We start from the raw sequence: 24,248 nt of genomic DNA on the forward strand, positions 1-24,248 counted from the left end.
TTGAATAAATAGGATGTGGTTTATTCACACAATGAAGTTCTACACAACCCACTGAGGATGAACCACGTACAAATACATGCAACAATGACAACAAACCTTACATAGTGTTGAGCAAATGAAGCCAGATACAATGAAGCATAATGTTGAATTCTATTCATATAACACCCAAAGCAGACAAAACTAACCTATGCTCTCGGGCCCCGGGATAGAGGTGACCCTCAGGGAGGTAGTGACTGGAAGGGAGCCTGATGGTGTGGCTTCTGGGTGATGAGTGCTTCCAGTGGGTTTGGGTAAACATCACTGCCAAGACGTCACACTGCAGCAAGAAGTTACCAACCCACTCGCCTCTGCCTGTGTACCCAGCTGCTCCTCTCAGTCTTTCCCACTGCTACCCACACTTGTGATCTCAAGTCAACACGTTAAACTCAATGTGCTGCTGAAGATGTAGTCCCCCTACCGTGAAACCCAGGCCTGTGCCTTCCTGCCAGTGTCACACACTCTCTTAAGGGCACAGTGAAATGTCAAAGTTTTGAACCAAAATGGCAGCAGAACTTCCAAGCTTAGCATCTGAAGGCACATGTTTGGATGGGAGAGCGCTTGCCTGAGCCCCATGCCCTGAGGGTAACATGGAAACGGAGCGGAGACCTGGCTGGAGTGGGACTCAAAAAACCCAGCTATCCTGAGAAAGTTCCTAGCCTCTCTTTGGTTTCCCTATCATTCAAATGGGCATAATGGCAGCTACTTGAAGAATCAGAAGGGGTTACCATGTGTATTCAGAAAGACATTATTACTAGAATTTAGGTCCCTGGAATGTGTTCCCCCCCAAAAAAGCACAGACCATGGCAAGGTTGTCTAGATAGCAAAAGGCTCAGGGATTACCCTGAAATCCGGACAACCTGTGGACAACACTCCGGATACCCCAAACCTCACTATATCCCCTTCAGGGACAGACAGCACCCTCGCCCCGGGCTCAAAAAGGGGTCAAGGCAAAGGGAGAAAGACGTGAGGGCAAGAGCTGACAATCCTCTGTGCCCAGCACCACATGTGCCTGCTATTACATGTACCTATCAGCAAGGAAGCGCTGTGGCCACTGCTCTTGGTGGCAAAGAAGCAGGAGTGTTGTAGCCAGAAGAAAACACCTCCCAGTGGTTTTTGAGCCAAGAGCAACAAAAGAGGTTGTGACACCACACATTGTTGTCGCTTTCTGCTTGACCAACAGGCCGCTGTACTCCACAGGCCTTTTGGTACACTGTATAGAAAGTTCTGGCCTCTGGAACGGATTTCTACTCTTCAGACTGATAGACCTTGGCAGTGACCGGGTCTAGGTAATCCAACCAGTTAAAGCCTGAATTGGACCACATGAAACAGTTTATCAATGTCAAAAAAAAAAAAAAAAGGTTCAGGGCCAGAAGGTTCACCCTGGCACTTGTACCCTTTAGGCAGACCCATATTAGGTCAGATCTTCATCAGAGAATACCTGAATGCACCTCAAAAATCACACAACAGCAATAAGCTCAAACAGGGAGTGTCCTGAACTAGGGATTAGGGAACTGTGCCTCCCGTGGCTGGCAAGGCTTTTCTGCTTTTTGTGGTTGCACCTCACCCCAAAGCGCAGGTTACCCTGCTCCTCACCCTGACCTGATTAGCACCAGAAGTCAGACAGCAAGCCCGTATCCTCAGTGTCCAAGCCGGGGTGGGAGCACAGGTCACCAAGACAAATGCCTCCTCCAGCGCTTTCTCTCGCTCAACGCAGAGGGTGTTTGGCTCACTCTGCTATAAGCGGTCTGCGCCCTGTGGAGGGGAGGCTATCGCTGCTGCTTTTCCGTGAGTGGATCTGAGGTCCCCAGGTCACTCTCACGTGAACCATTCCCCACTGGGCTAGTGTTAATGCATGCCCCTCACCACTTCACCAGGATCCGCCAATCTACCACAGAGTCTGCGAGGTATACAGGTACAAAGTTCTGCCAGCACTCCCCTTGGTGATGGGAGACAGTGGGCAGGGGTCACCTTCTCCTGCTCTCCCTCTGACAGCTCCTCAAGTCACTGCCCAAACACTTCGTTGCAGCATGAAGGGAAGAGAACAGGGAGGCAAGCGGACACAGTATAAGATGTGGTGCCTATGGATGTGGCTGCGAGACCCAGTTTTCTCTAGCAGCTGGAGCAGCCCAGAGCCCCAGCCAGCTCAGCTCTCCCTCTCCCTTCTCACTGGAAACCCTGCAACTCCACCCTTGTTTCTCCTTTGTATCATATTCTATCTTTTGATCGAGTCCTTGTCCTCAAAATTAAAATGCAAGGGGAAAGGAATGGAAAAGGGTAAAATTACATGAATTATTATCACCAACACAAGAAATGACAGGGGATAATGATGACGCTTCACCCTCCTCAAACCTTTCCTAGTTTAAGTACATCTAGCTACTGGATGTACTTATTTCCTAAATGATTTACTGCAGACACAGTAGAAACAAGGAAACCCACATTCTCTTGCTAAACAGTTCCCTACCCTTAACACCATGAATAGTTAACAGATATAAACTAAGAGACTATGCTTGTGGACAGTTAGACAAAGGGATGTCTTGTAAACCATGCCATAGGTAAATGACTTTTTCTTAGAGAATATGCAACTGTCCTGCTCTTTGCACTTTTCAGTTTTGCACTAAATCTAAACGCTGGCAAGTTCTCCTAAAGGGGTTGTAAAGTAAGCACAGTCAGAAGCAATGGCACCTGCTGTGAAACGTACTGATGGGACAGAGAAGCAGGCGATGGCTACCTCCAGACGGAAGGAACCGATGTTCTGGATCTAACCTCACTGACAATCAACCTGACTACCTGTTTGCTTCCTACTGTAGTTCCTCCTGCAGAGCCATGCACAAACTTGAAAGCAACGTACAAGGAAGGCATTTGGACTTGACCTTGAGAAGAGTTAGCTGTGGCCTAAGGATCAATGAAGAATGTGTCTCATTACAATCTTCATACTGGAATTGTTATGACGGGAGGTTCTTCAGGGAAAATCTCCAAATTCCAAAATGACGCTATGCTGCCATCTAAAATATTCTAAAATGTTCCAGAATCGCTGTATATTAGCAACAGTAGCTATCTATAGTGAAATGTGCTAAAACGTTCAGATTCCAGCCAGGGAACCTTTGACCATCTACAGTTGAGCTTTAAAATCACAGCAACATGCACTGAATACTTTTTCATTATTCAGAACACAATCACTTAATATTGAAAAACACCATATAACAAAATCTATGAGGCAGTATGCTCTCTTCATCAATTCTACAATTGCAATAAGTTGAACAGTGTAAATACATACCGAACAAAAAAACACTGTGGAAACAGTACAGCTGCCTAACAAGTCACATGATGAAAGCTTTGCGCTAACAAGAGTAAAGGTAAATGGAATTCTGTGAACATTACTTAAAAATAGATTTTTAAAGACAAAGGTCCCAGCTCCTTATATACACACAGCAAAGTTCATCTGTCACAGACAGCAAGTCTTGGGAGTTTCTGGCAGCACCCTGCACGTGCAGAGTGGAAACAGAGCTGCCGCTCTATGGGCGATGGCTTTTCACGACTGTCAGGCAGAGCATGGCTACTGTCCACGTGTTCACTGCTGCTTCTCAAAGGCAAAAACCAAGTAAATACCTGAGGAGGAAATAAATAAAAGCCAGTTAAGTTGATCATATCCTCAGAGCAAAGAAAGCATCTAGACAGGCCTGTTCCTAACTCAGTAAACACAATCTCGGGCTCTCAAGAGGGAAACAATCAAGACTCGACAGAAAGTCATGGAAAAGTGAAGCCTTGCTTCCCAAGCTATGAACAGGGGGAGTTAAGCATGGCAGTTCCCGACTGCCTCCTGGGTCTCAAGCCGGTTTTCTGTCCTTTCAACACAACTTTCCAAACACTGCTTTGGTCATGCTGTTGTGTTTCTTACTTCCTAAGTTCTGACTTCTTTCCGTGGAAGGACACTGTGGTTGACAGCACAGCCAGGCAGCCCTGTTTCCAGCCATGCTGGATGGTGAGGGAACAAAGAGCAACTACCACCACCGGCTACCCTGGCCCTTTCTCCAGGTAAGCTCTCTACAGCTCACATTACGGCAAACGGCCCTCCAGTCCTATCCTGTCTCAATTCTGGGTCATCTAAAACCACTCACAGACTGAAGGCTTATTTCAGGTATGCAATTAGCAATTCTCTTTCCTAACTCAAAAACTCTGAAAAGTCCTACTGGTTACATAAAATGCCTTCTTACTAGGCAACTGAAATTTTAAGAACCAAATTTTGAATTACTTCCATTTCCAAAAAGCAAATCTAGAGCAATTCTCTGTTCCTTCCCTTTGGAAAGCATGAACAGTTACATAATGATCAGACCGGAAGTCCAAGCTACGGCTTCTGAGGCCAGAAGGACCTCTGCAGCCCGCGGAGGTCTCCAGTTTACAGGAGTGTAATCGCTAAGCCAGGTCCTGTCTGTCATTTGTCCACTGTGCCCCTTCTAAGGCTTTCTGCAAATCTACCCTATCCTTTCCCTAACCACATGGGCGTATGACTAACTTCCACACTTCACATACAGTTCTGAGCCACAGCCAAGGAACTGCCAGTGTTTGAGCAAAATCTATGCCATATTTTGGCACTGGCAGGGTACCGATATCTAATCTCAATTGTAGGGAAAAAAGCACTATGTAATTTTTCAAGAATAATTATGTCTGCAAAATTATCTTCTAACCCTGTGTCTATGAAAGATACTAAAGAAAAACAGGCCTGGCATGTTGGTCCTATTTATCTTCTTTGCTTTCACTCTTCATCTGAACTCGGCAAGTTTGGTGTTCTTTTCAGGTCTTTGATGAGTACAGACCACTCAGGCTAACTAACAGCAAATCTAGTCTGTGATCTTAGCCAAGCTGCTCAACTGCTTTCTCATGTGTGAAAAGGAGACAAAATAAATCACAGCACGCTAACAAAGTTGTCAGAATCACCTGAGTTACAACATACGTAAGACAAGCTTAGAATAGTGTCTGGCATATATTTCACAGCTAATATCAACACTGCTGCTTCTCAGATGCCAATGGTTTTCACTCATCTCTCGCCTGCCTTCAGATTACAGTAACTTTACCTTGGCTTAGCAGGGGCTGTTTGTGTCTGTTTCTTCCACTATATCAAGTATAATGAAAGCGAGATTCCACTTACTAATTTCCAAAGTCTTTTCTGAGGAATTAAGTTATTGCTCAGTGTTTACCAAGTGGACTGATGACCACTTGTACCTTAAATATAAACAGGATCAATGAACCTTTAAAACAACAGTGGGAGGGCCAGGCGCCGTGGCCTAGCGACTAAAGTCCTCGCCTTGAATGCGCAGGGATCCCATATGGGTGCCGGTTCTAATCCCGGCAGCTCCACTTCCCATCCATCTCCTAGTTTGTAGCCCGGGAAAGCAGTCAAGGACGGCCCAAAATCTTGAGACCTTGCACCCACATGGGAGACCTGGAGGAAGTTCCTGGCTCCTGGCTTTGGATCTGCATAGCATCGGCCCTTGCGCTCACTTGGGGAGTGAATCATCGGATGGAAGATCTTCCTCTCTCTCTCTGTCCTCCACTCTGTATATCTGACTTTCCAATAAATAAATAAATAAATCTTAAAAAAAAAAAAAACAAACAAACAGTTGAATGACTAGTAAGCTCTCCGGGCAACAGTGTGAAGGACTTGCAATCCTTGACTGTGAGGCTCTGTTACCGACCTCTGCAACACCTACCTGCCAGCGCCCCACAGCACTTCAGGGCTACCTGGCTGCTCTGCAGACTAGCACAAGGTCACTGAGCGTGTCTAGGTATCCTGCTTGTTCCCAATCACACACCCCTCTAAGAGATCCTGCTCACTGGGCTGTTTCACTCACTCGCAACACCAGAGCAGCGAGAATCAAATGAAACACAGGAAAGTGACCAACAAACAAACAACAACAACAACAAAAAAAAACCAATAACAGAAATCTGGTGAAGATATCAAACAGAGACAGCTGTTTAACAATGAGTAGGTAATAAAAAAATGTTGAGGTGTGTTGGCCGAGTTCATGCTGAGCAACATTCTGTATTCATCTCCTCATGACATTAAACAGCTGTGTAAGAAAGGGGGGGTTGCAGCACGCACAGGGACAGAGGCATTTAAAAAAACGTCAGGAAAACTCCGATTTTAATGATCGCTTTGAAGCTCAATGTTCGAAACTGTCCGTTAACCTACACTGATGGTATACTCACTTGCAGCTTCCCATTCCGATTTACTTAAGGTTCCCTAAAATTGAAAAAATAATAATAAAAAAAAATTAGATTCAACGTGTAAGTAAACATATGCTTATTTTCCATCATGGAAAGACGTGACCCCAAACCCCTAGCTTCACTGTAAATATATACAGCTTATGCAATTTGATTTCAACATGATGCACGTCTTCTCGTTAGAGAATACAAACTGACCAAGGGCAGCCTCACTTGACTCTTCTTCACGTATTCTGCAGCATGCTTGTAGTCGTCTGCCTTCTCAGAAGCAGGTTTCGAATTCTCATTCGCAGGATATGGCTGGGGAAGCAAACGGAACTCCTGGTTAACATCAACAAGTCTCCATTAACACTTACAATGCAAAATTAGCCAATAAATTATGAAAGTCATCTATGACGACTGCTGCAGAAATACAAACTAAACATTTTGGAAATGTGAAGAAAAAAAACCTAGGAAAAGGGAATTTGTTCTCATTTTTTTTTTTTAAAGAGACAATACATTTATTTATTTGGAAAGGTAGATTTACAGAGAGGAGGAGACAGAAAAATCCTGTATCTGCTGGTTTAATTCTGAAATGGTCACACCTGAGCCGACCCAAAGCCAGGAGCCAGGAGATTCTTCCAGGTCTCCCACACAGGTGGCAAGGACCCAAGGCTGTGCTCTGTCACTTTACCAGGTGGTAGACAGGCAGCTGAATGGGAAGTAGAGGAGCCAGGACACGAACAGGCACCTAGATGGAATACTGACCCTTGCAAGGAGGATTAACCAACTGAGCAGTCACACTGTACTTTATCCATTTTACATTAGAGTTTCAGTAGTAAAATTAGTAATTAGAAATAACACAAATGAAAAAGACAAAAGAGAACTCTAATAACAAAAGAGGCATCTAGCCTCTAAAATACAGGTAGTTCCCACAGTCGTATAAAAATCTGGACCAGGGTTAGAAAAATGCTGTGTTGCGAAGGGATACTAGTCAAATCTACATTCATATTACCTCAGGCACTCTTCTGAATCCACCTCAGGTAGTGAGTCTACTGAGTCCAGCAGTCACTGCCGGGGACTCCAAACAGCGATGGGAGAAGCCAAAGGCAGCAAGAGGCAGCCACGCTCAAGTGACTCCTCAAGCATGCGCTGCTCCTTCAGCCTTCCCTGCCTTTCCTTAGCCTGCTCCCTTCCCAGAGGCCCTAATGCAAACTCCGTGCATTCTGAACATGTCCTCATCACTGCAGTACTGACTTGCTCGCTTATGTGTGAATGGTCCAATATACCACATGATCCTCGAAGGAAGGGGATCCCACCGTCCCATATTCAACTGTCTAAGGACATTGAAAGCTGATCCAGTATTTATATGCTGGGAGAATGTCTAGATAACTCATTATTGTGCATGCAAAAGCAGAAGCTAAGATGTTTTAAATTCCTGCCTGTGGCCTGGGAAAGCAGTTAGAGGACAGCCCAAAGCCTTAGGACCCTGCACCTGGCGTGGGAGACCTGGAAGAGGCTCCTGGCTCCTGGGTCCAGATCGGCTTGGCTCCAGCTGTTGTGGCCACTTGGGGAGTGAAGTAGCAGATGGAAGATCTTTCTGTCTCTCTTTCACTCTGTTAATCGGCTGACTTTCCGATAAAAGTAAGTAAATTAAAAACAAAAAAACTATATATGTATATAAATATATATACACACACACACACACACACATATAAAGCAACAGCCATTTGTACTTGAACAAGTCATTTATCCTGAGACTCAAGCTGCCTAGTTAATAACAGGTGAAAAGTCACTAGTCTGTCTAACTCATTGGGGGTAACTGTAAGGATAATGCTTAAATACTCAAATGAATATACTAAACCGAGTAACTCTGAAAGATAATAGCCATCTGATGAATATGATTCTGCTGGTTAACAAAAATGTTCACCAAATGAAAACACTGATAAGGAAAAAGCAATCAAGACTGCCCAGCACGTGACTCCGACCATGCTCATTACTGCTCTGGCAACAGCACAGGGTCCTAGGAAGGCAGGTGGCAGCTACAGAGGGCTCCCCTCTATCCGTTCAGGATTCCCTTCCGGACCCTGCCATGGATGCCTGGAACCAAAGCTCACACGCTGAATGTACTATGCTTTCTGTGACACATCCACGTCTGTAATACAAGCTGAAGAACCAATGAGGCGCAGAAAGAGATGAATAATTACTAACGAAAGATCAATAAACAATAATATATTCCATCTCCCTTTCACTCTGCCTCTCAAAAAAATATACTGTAATGAAAATCACATGGTCTCTGCGCTACACTGAGATCACAACCGCAGGTAACTGGAAGGGCAGATGGCGTGGGGGACACTAGTGCAATCGGGCTGCGACCCTGCGCCATAATCACCATGATCTAAGCTGGTCTGCCTGGTCAAGAGGGATCCAAAAAAAAAAAAAAAAAAAAAAAGGTTGGAAATGATAATGTAATTCCAGGCACTGCTGCCAAGAAGAGGTTTCCAAGAGGGAAAATTAGGGAGTGTTTGGTTGTGACAGACACAGATCTGCCACTGGCAGGCAGCTAGTGTGCGGTCAGCGATACCACTGAATATCCCACACTACAAAGAACAGTGTTTCACAATAAAGAATTATCCCATCTAAAAAGTCGATAGTCCCGAGCCCCGATTTTGAGGGCTCAGATTGTGGAATAAAAACTGATTAAGCCACAGCCTGCAACACCAGCACCCCACAGGGGACCCAATTCAAACCCTGGCTGCTCCATTTCTGATCCAGCTCACTGTTGATGAGCTAGGGAAAGCAGCTAAGATGGCACATCTTGACACCCACATGGGAGACCAGGAAGAAGCTCCTGGCTTCTGGCTTCAGGTTGGCTCAGCTGCAGCCACTGTAGCTACTTGGGGAATGAACCAGCAGATGGAAGATCTTTCTGTCTCTCCTCTCTAAATCTGCCTTTCTAAGAAAAATAAAGTCAATCTTAAACAAAAGTAAGAAACCGGACATTAGCATAATGATGTAGCAGGCTAATCAGCTGCCTGTATGCGCTAGCATCCAATTGGGTACCAGTCTGCATTCTGGCTGTTCCGGTTCTGAACCAGCTCCCTGGAATCAGCAGTGCATTATGACTAAAGTCCTTGGGCCCCTGTGCCCACGTGGGAGACCTGGAAGAAGCTCCTAACTCCTGGCTTCAGACTGGCTCAGCTCTCGCCACTGAAGTCAACTGGGGAGTGAACCAGCAGAAGCAAGAACTCTCTCTGTAAAATCGCCTTTCAATTAAACATTGGCTGTTATCTTGGTGCAGCGGGTTAAGCCGCTGTCTACAACACTGCAATCTCATATGAGCACTGGTTCAACTCGCAGCTGATTCACTTCCAATCCAGCTCCCTGCTAACATGCCTGGAAAAACAGAAGATGGCTCAAGTACTTGGGACCCTGTTCCCATGTGGGAGGCTTGGTGGAAGCTCTAGGCTTCTGGTTCCAATCTAGCTAGCTGCACATGTGGACATCTGGCAAGTGAACTAACAGAGGGAAGATTTCTTTCTTTTTAAATCTGCCTTCCGAATAAAGAAAGAAATCTTAAAATAAACAAATAAATAAATACATAAATACATAAAAATAGAAGAGGTGCTAGTAAATGGCTCAGTCTGCAAGTGCCCGCATTCCATATGAGCACTGGTTCCAGTCCCAGCTGTTTCACTTCCCATCCAGCGCCTTGCTTGTAGCCTGGGAAAGCAGAGAATGGCCCAAAGTCTTGGTTCTGTGCTTCCTTGTGGGACACCCTAAGGGGCTTCTGGCTTCAGCTCTGGCCACTGTGGCTTTTGGGGACTGAATCAATGGATGGAAGATCTTCCTATAAATCTGCCTTTCTGAAGAAGGGAGTTGGAATAGTCAAATCAGGATCCTATGGTAGACATCGAATGATTCCCCATCAAAACTCATGGTGCTCTTATTTTAAGAGAAATGAACAAGAGCAGTGGTAGAACCTTCCCTGACATTCGTGTGCTGTTTTGGGTAAACTTCTCAAAAACACTCCCCTAACTGGTGAGATCATGTTTCAGCTCTGTTCTCGTCTGTAGCCGATCGGGATGCCATCAGTCAGGATACCCATGGATCTGACGGTCTCTCTATTTCTCAGTCATAATTGTGTTACGCTGAAACGATGGAGCTATGCATGATGCTTGCTACTATTTCTGCTGTTCATCACTGGTTCTCTAATGAGAGCATAAACAACCGTTTTTCCTTATCGCTGATCTGGAGGTCTGCAGCTATAGGCTTCAGCTTCAACACTGTCTCACTCTTTCTTCTTCTGAAAAGATGTAAAAATTTTATTTGAAAGGCAGAATTACAGAGTAGGATGGAGAAGCAGAGAAGTCTTCCTTGCACTGGTTCCCTTCCCAAATGGCCACCATTTTGAGGCTGGGCCAGACCAAAGATAGGAGCCAGCAAACTCCATCTGATGTGTGTGGCAGAGGGCCAACGACTTGAGCTGTCTGCTGCTGCTCTCCCAGCTGCAACAATAAGGAGCTGACTTTGAAGTGGAGCAGCCAGGAATCAAACCAGTGCCCATAGGGTTGCCAATGTTGCAGGAGGTGCTTTAATCTGCTGAGCTAGAACATTAACCCCTCATCCCTTCTTAAAATGTCTGATTTCTCTGAGGCACTGACTCATAATAAAGTATCAATGATTCTGTTCTTCCAGCCATAATCTTCACCATAACTGATTTGTATTCTTGCTTCAAATCTAGACTGTGGTTTGCCCTGGGGGGCTCTTTCCAAATGGACACTTCACTCTTCTCAAACTAGATCCTGTTCGGACACATTATACCAGTTGGCACAAATTTATTTCAGTACAAAAACCATATACATTTTCCCCATAACATACATATTACATGATCATTCTGAATATACTACACTGTCTAAATGGCTTTAAAAAGATCTCAAAAACAGACAAAGTTCACCATGGCTCATGATTTTTTTTGTTTTCAAGAACTTACCTCTAGGGCCTGCATTCGTTTCAACAGCATTTTGTTTTCATTGTTCTTAATCTTTTCTTCATAAAATTCCAGAAATGTTTTCTTGTAGACTAGTTTCATATTATACTTCTTCACCATTCTGTCCAGAAAGATTACTTTGTGAAAAAATTGTAAATGTTTATAGTTCCTCAATAGCTTACTTTTGTACAACAGTGACATCTTCTGGGCTGAAACTAAGACAGCACCGTTTCCCCCCCAGTTTCAGAGTGTCTCCAGTACAGAGACACACACTCTCAATCTCAGTGGGTCACAGCCAGCTCTAAAGTAACACAGGTTCAGGGACTGCGCCATGGGGGAAAATGACTGAATTTCTAAATTAATTCCACTTTCATCAATTCTCCACAGAAACATTCAAAAGAGCTACCCACTTCATTCTCAAAATATTCATTTCAAACCTCCTGGATTCTGTGACAAAATAAACTATTTTCCAAATGTACTCATTTTATAAGGCGACAGAGTGTCCAGGTCCCATCCCTGGTTCACTCTTCAGATGCCTACAAATCCCAGGCTGGGCCAAACCCAAGGCCAAAGCTGGGAAACTCAACCTAGGTGTCCCAGGTGAGCCATTCCTGGCCACCTCTCAGGGTGCACATCAGGGGACAATGGAATGAAAAGTAGAGCTGGGACTCAACCCAAGCACCCCAAGCACGCTGCAGTGACCCCAAGTGGGGCATCATAACTGCTGTGCCAAACACCTGCCTCAAGACACATACTCATTTGACCATACGCCTTGTGCTGCTTTTTCTGTTTTGCCAGTTCCTTTTTTAACCAACTTCTAAATTTTAAAGTTTAAAACATCTGGCTCAGAACCCTACTCACTCTCCCTCCAAGTTCACCTGGCAAGACAACAGCTTTGTGAAGCTCAGCTCTCTTTCACAACACTTTTTTATTCTGCTTCCTACTAAAATCTCAGCAGGATATGTCACAGTCAGTGTCTAACTTCCCATATTCAAGGCTGAACCTCATGAGATCGATTTCCTGGCTATCTCAGCTATTTCAGTCAATCCATCATCTATCGTGCTTTCTTCCTACTCCTAACACTATTTATCTCTCCAATAGGTCTACTTGCACTGCTCGTTTGCTACCATCATTTTCCATATTTACTCCCAAATGGCCACAACAGCTGCGGTCATTTGGGTCTCCCACCTCGGTGCAGAGGCCCAACGACTTGGGACATCTCAATGCTACTTTTCAAGGTTCATTTAGCAGGCAGCTGTACCAGAAACGGAGCCGACGGGACTCAAACTGGTATTGCAGAAAAACAGCTTAACCTACATTGTACCACAAAGCTGGTTCCTTTTTTTTTTTTTAATCTGCCACCATCTTGTTTCAATCACCATCGCCATTCAGTTGTGCCAGTCCAGTAACTAATCAATTACCCCTGTTGCAAACATTCTTACAGTCCCTCAATGAAGTGTCCAAACTACAGCCAGATTAAGCTTTCAAAAATATGTAACTCGTGTATCACTAACCCCTTACAACACCATTCACTGCCGGGTTCCGGTACACACAGGACACCATTCAAATGCCTTGAAAATGCCTCTGTGGCACTCGGTTATAAAGCAACGCTGCTCCCCTTGAGCCACGTGGGCCCCGATTCCCTGAGAAACACCAAAGCACTAGCCACACTCTCTCCCTCCAGGGTCTTCAACACTTGCTGTCTCACACCAGAACATTCTTACATCCAGTCTTCCACTGGTCCCCTCCTGCAGATCAAGACTTCAACATCACTTTCTCATAGGCATGCTCCTTAAATCCTCAGACACAGTAGGACTCCCTGTTACACTCTTGGGGTTTTCTTTCCTAGCTGCATTTTCCAGGCCTACAGTGACACATCTGTCAAAAACGGGCGGGTGATGGGAGATATCTTCAGAGAGCAAAGGTAGACAGGGAGACAGGACAAACATCCTGACAAGGGAGGTGAGCGGCTCCTATGGAAGCACATAGGGGAGCAGAAACACCCAGAGAGGATTCTCCTGCTTGACTCGAGTCTCCCTAAAAGCACAACATGAGCAAAGCAAAATCTCTTTATTCTAGATTTTTTTCTACCATTAAAATGTCTTTGGAAATGAGACCAAATTGCAAACAACTAGATCCAATCTGAATAGGTTCTGCCATATAAAAACTAATAACAGTTTCGTCCACTTTGCATTAAGGAAGTTCCCAGCAGTCACACAGAGAGGTCTGCTGTTTGACCTTCCTTTCGCAAGGTGAATGCAGTCGGCTCCCTTTCTCACACAGAATGACAGAGAAGGGAACAAGTCAGGCTGTAATAAACTTCAGGAACCAATCCCGGGTCAGAGGCCATGGTCGGGGTTTTTGCTTGTTTGTTTTTAGTAAGATTATATATACCTTGACTTCATTTAAAATATGGGTTACCTAGAAGTATTAATTCCCCACCCCACATCCCCTTTACAAGAAGAGAAGGGTAACAGGTAAGTAACAATCTTACTCATTTAGCAGTGGAAAATAAACCAAGAACTCAGGGACATCCACAACACCTTCCAAGTTGAAGTCATATTTGCAGCCAAACAGAGGATATTCTCCTTTCTTCTGAAATTTCACAGTATAGATTTCGTTTCCAAAAGATTCTGTTTCTGATGTTTCAAGGCGTTTTCTGTCAAGTTGTTGTACAACCAAAATAAGAGATTAAAATGGTAACTGGTATAAAGTTATCTCAATCAGATGACAAGTGAGAAACCAGTTCACCCGTAAATCTGTCTTTTGAACTTCAATTCTGAACATCTACATGATATCAAGGCGCTCAGTACTTCCGGGGCCCACACAGCATGTTTTACATACTCTGTTTGGGATCAGCAATTGCTCCTTGATATGGACAGTTTTAATGAACGACTTACATCAGTTCAAAGCTGTTGGGAGTGGTGCCGATAAAATAGCCTCCAGGGCTAAGTCTCTCACAAGCATTTCTGAGCAGCATGTCTGCCTGCTCGTAGGACTCAAATGAGTAATGACAAACAAACTGACAACTGCAGATATCAAAGCACATTTCTGGATCGCGAAGTTTGCCAATCACAAGTTCCTGAAACAAAAGGAATGTGTTACACAAACTAAAAAAAAAAAAAAAAATTTTTTTTAGTAAACTAATTTCCAAAATTTAGGGATCTTAAAAGTCCGCAGGTCCTGCAAGCAATCTTTTCCTCACAATCTGCAACTTGCTCTTTCCCTTGTTACACAAATGCACACCTGTACTTCCAAAAGATACAGGATTTCTGTTTGGTCATCATACCCTAGCAATGTGGTATAACATATCAATGGCATCTGCAGTTTTATTAAATATTAAAAGCATTCACAGATATTATGACATACATAGAACAGAATATATGCAATCATGCCATTTGCCAAGGGACTTCAGCACCACTGGATTCTGTCCTGGAACCAACTGCCTGAGGCTACCAAGAGAGACTACACTAGAAAATAGGTTCCTGAATGAGAAACAAAAAACTGACTCAACAACTTCAATTATTATGGCCAAAAATTCCTGAGATTTATGATAATAGAACTCCTAGTTGAAACTGAAAAAGCATGCTCTAAGTTTTTTTAAAGTAAATCATTTGGCTGAACCAAAAAGGAAAGAAAATAAATAAATAAATAAATTGGCTAAAAAGAAAAAGACCCGCACAGAAGAGAACACACAATACCTTTGAACAGTCGGCAGTTATAAATTCTGCGCTGAAAATCTGATCACCATCACGACGATTTTTCATATCTTCGTAACGCTGCTGACACTGCTGGACCGAGACATCAGCAATATCTGAAAGGGTGGAAAGGCTGTGAGGACTGCATCCTGGGATGGGACCAAGGCTGTAAGGACTGCGTCCTGGGATGGGACCAAGGCTGTGTGAGGACTGCGTGCCCAGAACAGGACTAAGCGAGACACTGATGATTAAGTGTGTGTGTCATGTTCATTAGGACTTGGAAAGGATAATCAGACTTGAGTACTTGGTATGTATTCTTACAAATGAAAGAAGATACTCTCAAGGAAAACAACATTTTGATGCCAAGGGCAAATCTGACTTTCAACTGAAAATAACAACTAGGAAAAAATTTGTATCAATCACAAGGGGTTAGGCATATTCCCAGTATTTGCTTACAAACACTTCTTGGTGCCAACAGTTGGAAAATTTGCGTAACTTTGGTGAAGTATGTTTTTAAAACATTACAAAATCATGACACACAAGAAAGACCAACATATTTTTAAGATAACAAAGTAAAAAGGTCACCAGCAAGGTTTCCATATTGTAGCACTATTTTCTGACAAGATTATGGAAATACTCATGTCTTAAACCATTTAATCAAAATAACATCAGAACATACTGAAAACAAAAACAGTTCTGTGGGCCGGGCAGGAGGACTCAATTGGCTAATCTTCCCCTGCAAACAGTAGGATTCTACATGGGCACTGGTTCATGTTCTGGCTGCTCCACTTCCCATCCAGTTCCCTGCTTATGGCCTGGGAGAGCAGTGAAGGATGGCCCAAAGCCTTGGGACCCTGAACCTGTGTGGGAGACCTGGAAGAAGCTCCTGGCTACAGTTTAGCTCAGTTCTGACCACTGGGGCCATTCTGGCCATTTGGGGAGTGAACCAATGGATGGAAGATCCATTGGTTCTCTCTAAAAAAAAAAAAAATCTTCCTAATAAAAATGAGTAAACCTTTATATATATAAAGAATTAAATATATTATATATACATATAAAGGTTTGAAAGAATCTAGTCTTTTCTTATTATTCCAGACTCCAAAGACATTTGCAAAAATCTGAAAAGCAAAGAAAAAAGCAAAGCCAGTCTTCACAGTAAATGTTATCCTCAGGTACTTGATACTGAAGGAACATGGTTGGCTGCAGGACTTCACTGTGAGGTATGACGAGCTTCAGGTGCACTTATGTATAAAGTCCTGTCAATCTTTCAACGATTTCGATTTCTTAAGCCTGCTGCCCAGAGGCCTAATTCATCAAGGAAGAAAAAACACCGATTCCGCAGTTCCATTATTCTTCTTTCATTCCTCCATTATGATTTCTAAAGAGAACAATTTCCCTTTTAACCATTTGGTTTCCTGGAAACACCATTCACATTAGAAAGGTAAGAAAAATGTTTGATCTCTGCACTTAACTTGAGTTGGGTTTAACTCACTATTCCTTTTGCTGATTAAATGATCCAATCTTTCTCAATGAAAATTTTTCCGACTTTGTCCCTTAGCCACAGCTCCATGCCCATTACCGCGTGACAATAGCACCAGCAAGGTCTTACAACTCATTTTCAGAACCGCTCATCTCCTGTGCAGTCCTCAGCTATCCTGCAGCGGCTGGTATACCGTGAGCGTGACAAGGATTTTCTTTGCTCCTTCTCCCTTTACCTGAGTAAAGTCAGGCATTTCCGCCATGCCATCATTTCTTACCAGTGCACACGAGCTTGTGGATTCTACCCTTCTTCCACTTGAGCAGATCTCCACCTTTGCCACAGCCCAGATCCAAAACAGCAATGTCACGTTTCTTTTTCTCTCGAACCTTTTCTAAAAATTCCCCTAAAGGGAAGGAAAAGTAATAAATGAATTTTATTTTTGTTAATCATAATCTGTGACCTCTAATAACCTACTAACCTCTGCTAGATATGTAATATTGGTAAGTATTCATTCATTTACGTAGTTAATTCCTAAGTGTAAGTATTTCCAAATGCAACTATGAGTTAATCAACTTGACCTACCATTAAGGATTAAAAAATGTGCCTGATGTTTTAGAAAGGTCACAGCTCTCTGAAGGTTTGCCTTTAAAATTTCATTGAACATTAAATAGTAGCTATTTTAAATTTGAATGAGATAACTTGCACATGTTTATGATCAGCAAAGCTCAAATCATTCATAACCTTTTTTCAGCTTTTTGTTTCCACAGCTAGATGTTTCACTTACCACACCCCATGGACAAAGTGCTTGCTTTTCATCACAGACATTAAAAAAAAAAAAAAAAAAAAAGAACTGATCCCCAAATTCTGTAGTTTCATAATCATTAAGATTTCTAAACACCTCAATTTATCAAGCCACATTAATAGTCAATAAATAAAATCAATATTCTTAAACAGTAACAATCAAAAGATTTATCTATTAAACAGAGATTAAAACCCAAATTCAATTAAAGTATTTAATAATTGTAAAACAACACTGAGTTCTGGAACCACATTTTTCTTTCCTTATTCTTCTGAGTTTAACACTTCCTAGTTAATGCATGTACCATTTTGATGGTTAAAATAATCTATACAGATACTACCTCTTCTTTCACAATCTATAGGATCTTTAAGTAACTCTGGGATTCCATATTTCATTTTCTATCATAAACCCTTAGAGAATAGCACAAAAATACTGGACATAGCAAAGAAACAGTCATTATAAAATCTCTATTTCCATACAAAAAAAAAAAAAAAACTGAAAAGAAATCATCAAGAAACATTAGTTTCAAAGGTACTTTCATCACGTTCAAAGATTGTTCTCAAACTGTTTACTAAGCTCGAAGTACCCAAAGAGTAAATGACCCTGTGTTGAGAAAAGAAAGAGCCAAGAAGGGAGCTTGGCAGAGATCAGACTGATTGCATTAGCGCTAGAAAGACAGGTGCAAATGGCAAAGCGCTGCCTGGAGTTGCTGAGACAGCTGCAGAAGGGAACAAAACAAAACACATGCTACATCGTGCTACTTCAGACTTTTTAAAAACTACCCGCTTTCTTAATTTTAGAATAGGTGAGAAATATGAAAAATACAGACTCCAAAATGTCAACCAATGGAAAAACACAAATAAATGATACATTGTGAAATATACTGGTGTTATTTCTATCACGAGGAAAATGCAAGAAAGGATGGAAACAAATCAGCTCCCTAGAGGCTGGAGAAGCAGGACAGGAAACTGAAAACACCCTTGTACTAATGAAGCTGGACCTGGCCCAGCAGCCGACACTGTAGCCTTAAACAGTGAGGCAGGGGCTGGAAGAGCGCCCTGTCCCTCTGCCTCTCTCTCTCTGTAACTCTGGCCTTTCAAATAAATAAGTTAGAAACAATTCCAGTTGAGGCAGACATTTGGGGTACCTGCATCCTGTGTCCCAATGCCTGGGGCTGAGCCCCACCTGAGCACCTGCTGCACCCTGGAAGGCAGCAGACTCAAGTCCCTACAAATCTTGCCACTACATAGTGACGCAGAGACAAGGGCTCTTGGTCCTTTGGCCTGGCCCTGTCTCTGCTCTTGCAACAATTTAGAGAGTCAGCAGATGGGAACTGTCTCTGTGTTTCAAATAAAATTAATTTAAACATAATTTTGGCAATCAAGTTTTCATCTCCTTAATGAAGATTTAATTAAACGAGACTCAGAGCTTGGTGTATGCAGAAAAAAATGAAAAAAGGTAAATTAGGAAACCGCAAAATAAAAGATAAAAGCCGGTCATACCAATAAGAGCGCTTTTTATCCAATTATTGAAGTTCCTTAAGTAAAATATACGACTTTGACTACGCTTGTCCAAACCAACTTCCTGAAGTTCATTATAGTGGGCAGCCACCGCTGAGCCATGCCCATGTTCTAACTTCTGAAAACAAAAGAGAATGGAATAAGATTAAGAAACAGAACATGGTCAACATAATAACTTTTGAACTATAATATGTTAAATCACTTGAACTGTTAAACTTCGCTAAGCAATGGCATCAACCCCAGACGGCCCACTAAATTTTGTCAGATACTATCATTTTACTCTTATTTTGAAAAACTAACCATAGACTTAAAAATCTTCATTTTGATTCTTCCATTTGATCTTTCCATTTTGGTGCCAATGTTGTAACAGAACATAATACTTTCAGGATTCTATTTATTCAACCCAATAAATGCCAGTAGACAGTGTTCCTCTAAGAGAATGAAACAGGATTACACTACAACATATATATGATGATGAAATCATGATGAGGACAGAGATGTTGCGACTCGCCTGCCTGCAGCGTTGGTGATTTCTGCTGGGACAGGCTGTCTCCCGTGTGTAACCCCACTGTCTTCAGCCTGCTCCCCAGGCCCTCTGTGTAGGAACACGGTATGAGCCCCTCACATCCCTCCTCAGTGAAGTGTGTCTTTCTCATCCATTTTACCTATCAGGTTTCACCGCTGCTCAGAGTCTGACAAATGTTTGAAATGCTAGCTCTGCTCCTTCATTGGCATTCACTCTACCACCGTCCAAGCCTGACCTAGCTGCCACATTCCTCCGCAGGGATGAGGCCGAAACTGAAAGTGCTCTTTCTGTCCAACTCCACATTCTGCCCCAGATTCCTTTCTAAAATGCTATTTCAGAGGAAAATGACTTGCTCTCGCTCACTCCACAACATTCTGCTAAATATTGGGTTTCTGTAATCACTTAAGCAAAACTATATGTAAGCTACGCTAACAGGAGATTGGAGCGACTGGCATCGTATGGCACAGCGGGTTAAGGTGTCCGCAGTGCTGGCTGTTGAGGTACCATGGTAAGGCAGTGAAAGACGACTCGAGACCTGGGCTCCCGTCCCCCTGAGAGAGACCATGGTGGAGCTCCAGAACACGGCGTGGGCCAGCCCTGGCTGTAGTGACCATTTGGAGAGCGAATTCTGTGACTCAGGGTTTTACATCATCTTTAAAAAGAAAAGACTTGAAAAAAATCTTTTTGAAGAACTGGAAGCAACTAGAACCCAATAAGTACCTGGATGAGCATGATTTTGAATTGATCAGAAGCAATCACAACTACCTCTCCCAGTAAAAACGGGCACCGTGGGGCCCGGCGCGGTGGCGCAAGTGGTTAAAGGTCCTCGCCTTGCACGCCCAGGATCCCATATGGGCGCCGGTTCTAATCCCGGCAGCCCCGCTTCCCTTCCAGCTCCCTGCCTGTGGCCTGGGAAAGCAGCAGAGGACGGCCCAAAGCTTTGGGACCCTGCACCTGCATGGGAGACCCAGAAGAGGCTCCTGGCTTCGGATCGGCATAGTATCGGCCCGTTGCGCTCACTTGGGGAGTGAATCATCAGATGGAAGATCTTCCTCTCTGTCTCTCCTCTCTGTATAACTGCCTTTCCAATAAAAAAAATAATAAAAATAAATCTTTAAAAAAAAAAAAAAACGGGCACCATGGTCCACAGCGGGTGAAGGCAGTTGGGGATGGAGGCCTTTCTAACTACTGGGGTGATGGTTTGAGCTCTAGAGCTTTCACCTCAGATCCAGCTAGCCTGGGGGGCAGCAGACGACAGCTCTCCCCCCACATGGGAGATCTCAATGGAGCCATCACTTTACCTTTCAAATAAGTAAATAAACCGAGAGATGGACATCTAATAAGGGAAAAAGTAAATCGTGTGGATTTCATACTCCTTTTTAAAAACAGTAAGAAACAGCCAACTCTAAAACTCGGCTTTTAAGTTCCGAACCAACAAGGGCTTTAAAACAATAAACAATTACTAGAAGTCTCTATTGCATAAGAATTAAGTTAAAAACCTAACCTTTTCTAAGACCATATGTATTAATAGTTCTAAGCTACACTAATTACATCAAACCTAGCATTATGCCACAGCTGCTCCACATTCCTATGTCATGTATGCGAGTACCAAGAAAATCCACTGAATACCTTCTGCTTATCAGGAACTTCTTCAAGGTCTGTTTTTCTCTTTTTCTGAGGGCCATCTCCGGTGCAAGGTTCGCCCGGGCCATCTTCGGGAACATTTTCGAGTTCTCTTTTTCTCTTTTGTTGAGGGCTGTCCCCAGGGCAGGGTTCGCCCGGGCCGCCCTCAGTTTCTGCTTTCCTTCTCTTAGAGATGTCGTCTTCACCCACGGGACCCTTTAGCTCTGCAGCAATTTCATCATCAAGTTTTCTTTTTCTGGATGAAGCAGCACCTTCCTCACCACTGGAGCTTTCCTTTTCAAGCTTGTCTTCAGACCCTTTTGCTTCCTGTGGTGCGTGTGCCTGCGCGCAGCTCAGACCCTTAGAAGGACCGGGTCCAGGAGCCGCTGTGTTCTCACCAGCACTGAATGCGGACTCTGATTCAGACTTTGCTGATGCTTCTTCAAGAGGCATCTCCCCACATTTCTCTGGGTTTGTAGAATTCTCCATTTTGGACTACTTGGATTGATAAAGCTTTGTGAACACTAGAATGACAAAATTTATATATTACTTCCAGAAGTTAGCTAGTGAATTCCAGGGAGCAACACATTTTTTTAAGAAATCTCTTTGTAGAGAGGCCAGATTCGTGGCACAGTAGGGTAAGTTGTGCTATGTAACTGGTTTTCCCTGGCTGCTCCACTTCAGATCCAGCTCCCCGCGAACGCACGAGACAGCAGCAGAAGGCGGCCTGAGCGCCTAGCCCCCGCAACTGACCTGCTGCAGTCCCACTTCCCAGCTCTGGGAGGCAAAGTTTCTTTCTCTTTTTGTTTCTCTCCCTCTCTCTCCACAGCTCTGCCTTTCAAGTAAAGAAGATACGCTGCTGGTGGCATGTGGGGGGATTTCAATGCTTGAGACAATAGACAGTAGGTGCACACACTCATTAGTAATTGTGGTTAAAAAATAACCACAATGATCTTTCCGTTAGTTTCATGTGTTAATTTTTTAAAACATACAAAGTTGCTAAAACGAAAGCATGTATTAATTGCTGGGCTGCTTGATGAATGCAACTGTCAGGTACTGATTTAGGCCTACACTGCTAAGGGTATCTAGAACAGAAAACACCCTGGAGTCTCCAGCAAGGACTTCTGAAATCCTTACCTTGTAATGGGAGAAGGGTCCCCAACTAGGTAGAAAATGATCACAATGGGAAATAACTCGGAATAAACTTCAAGACAGTTTTCAGTCTAATGACCAGCAACTCCTACTTCAAACACTGAAGGCCTTAGAACTGTGTCATGTGGTAGGGACAGTGAACGAACTGAACACTCTACTGGACACTGTAAGATGGCCCATTCATTCATTCATTCGATATTTCTCCTGCTACAGAAAAGTTCAATGTGAGTTAGTTCGTTCAGAGGCTTACAACATTAGCAGCCCACTGTGAAAAATGTCAGGTTGGGGCCCGGCGCAGTGGCCTAGTGGCTAAAGTCCTCGCCTTGAAAGTGCCAGGATCCCATATGGGTGCCAGTTCTAGTCCCGGCAGCTCCACTTCCCATCCAGCTCCCTGCTTCTGGCCTGGGAAAGCAGTCGAGGGCGGCCCAAAGCCTCTCCTGCACCTGCGTGGGAGACCCGGAGGAAAGTTCCCTGCTCCTGGCTTCGGATCGGGGCAGCACTAGCCGTTGTGGTCACCTGGGGAGTGAATCATCGGATGGAAGATCTTCTCTGTCTCTCCTCCTCTCTGTATATCTGACGTTGCAATAAAAACAAGTAAATCTTAGGAAAAGAAAAAAAAAGGCAGGTTGTATTTTTCAAACCAAATGGAGAAGGGAAAGGTAAAAGCCCCCAAAACGTGAGATGCAGCAAACTCAGAACCTGAAAATCATGGACAGGAAAAAAAAGTTTAAAAAAAAAAAAAAAGCAAACCTTTCTATGTGAACAGAAAGAATGACAATAAATCAAGTCAGAAGTCAGTATGCGTTAGGGAGGGATTCCAGGTCCATGTGCTCTCACTACCGAGGCTATAGACCACAAAATACCAGGTGGTGCCCAACAGTGGTATCAACTGAATTAGAGGATAAGAAAACAAAGGTGTTTTTTTGTTTTGTTTTGTTTTTGCAGAATAACTGCTAGAAATTATTTAGGAAAACAATCTCATGAATTTCAGGAAATCTCCATTTCTTCCTCTTCTCTATTTTGTAAAAATAAGCCAAAGTTGGTTAACACTTAAAAACAGTTATATCACACGTCATCTTTAATGACTGCTTAACACTTCTGGTAGGGGCTGGATTTCCTACCCATGGGCCACCAGACCCACAGGCAGCGTTTTCATGAGAAACCGTGGCCAATTAGCCAGGACCCAGGAAGCGGCCCTCGGGGGGGCAGCTCCGCAGGCTGGGCCGAAGAAGAAAGCGGCTGCTGCACGTGCCGGCCAGCAGGAGCGGGTGCAGAGCACAGCAAGGCATAACACGGACAGTGGGCACTCCGGTCTGTCCCTGGCGTGCCAGGCAGGACGTGCCCCACGCCGGGGCGTCCCCAGGCCCAGGTAGGACGGACCCCACGCCGGCCCGTCCCCATCCCCATCCCCAGGCAGGACGGACCCCACGCCGGCGCGTCCCCATCCCCATCCCTAGGCAGGACGGACCCCACGCCGGCGCGTCCCCAAACCCATCCCCAGGCAGGATGGACCCCACGCCGGCCCGTCCCCATCCCCAGGCAGGATGGACCCCACGCCGGCCCGTCCCCATCCCCAGGCAGGACGTGCCCCACGCCGGAGCGTCCCCAGGCCCAGGTAGGACGGACCCCACGCCGGCCCGTCCCCATCCCCAGGCAGGATGGACCCCACGCCGGCCGGTCCTCATCCTCAGGCAGGATGGACCCCACGCCGGCCGGTCCTCATCCCCAGGCAGGATGGACCCCACGCCGGCCCGTCCCCATCCCCAGGCAGGATGGACCCCACGCCGGCCCGTCCCCATCGCCATCCCCAGGCAGGACGTTGCCCAGGCCCCCGTCCGCCACAGCGGATCCCACGCGGCCCAGGCACCACGAGCAGCAAGCTCTTGGGGTGCTTCTGCCCCCGACGCTGGAAAGCGCCAGGCCGATGCGCAGCTGTGCCACTACGAACCGGAGAGCCCTGAGGGCGCCGCGGGGTCGGCGGGGAGAGCACACAAAACAGGCCCGGGGGTCCGGCCGCCACACTCACCAACACGGCCATTCACCATTCTGTTTGCGGAAACGCCGGGACTCGCCACGCCTGTCTTGTCCCGCGTCACTTCCGCAAGCGCGAGTTCAGTGGCGCCGCGCGGGCGGAGCGTCGAGCGGATCTGGAACTACAAGTCCCGTCGTGCCACGCGCGCGGCGTGCCCCGGGCGCGCGGAGAGGACACGGGCGCGGGCGCAC

General features: G+C 44.7%; 1 protein-coding gene across 3 annotated transcripts; it reads right to left on the bottom strand.

Moving 5' to 3' along the window:
- On the bottom strand, window positions 1-24,153 carry RNMT (RNA guanine-7 methyltransferase). 3 transcript variants are annotated; one of them, XM_040994849.1, is made up of 11 exons: window positions 24,052-24,153; window positions 20,880-21,397; window positions 18,707-18,842; window positions 16,683-16,808; window positions 14,929-15,041; window positions 14,128-14,309; window positions 13,722-13,886; window positions 11,231-11,348; window positions 6,457-6,558; window positions 6,244-6,277; window positions 1-3,645 (listed from the first exon to the last, which is right to left on the bottom strand). In XM_040994849.1, exons 2-11 carry the CDS (start codon window positions 21,360-21,362, stop codon window positions 3,608-3,610), a joined length of 1,497 nt encoding a protein of 498 aa, XP_040850783.1. In that variant the 5' UTR covers window positions 21,363-21,397; window positions 24,052-24,153; the 3' UTR covers window positions 1-3,607. The 3 variants fall into 3 exon arrangements, with proteins under 3 accessions (XP_040850783.1, XP_040850785.1, XP_040850784.1); XM_040994851.1 differs by lacking the exon at window positions 24,052-24,153 and having other exon boundaries at window positions 20,880-20,952; window positions 21,025-21,610; XM_040994850.1 differs by lacking the exon at window positions 24,052-24,153 and having other exon boundaries at window positions 20,880-21,606.
- Window positions 24,154-24,248: the final 95 nt, after the last annotated feature.

Source organism: Ochotona curzoniae, unplaced genomic scaffold (assembly GCF_017591425.1).
Source record: "Ochotona curzoniae isolate NIBS_2020 unplaced genomic scaffold, NIBS_Ocur_1.0 contig_908, whole genome shotgun sequence".
NCBI lineage: Eukaryota > Metazoa > Chordata > Mammalia > Lagomorpha > Ochotonidae > Ochotona > Ochotona curzoniae.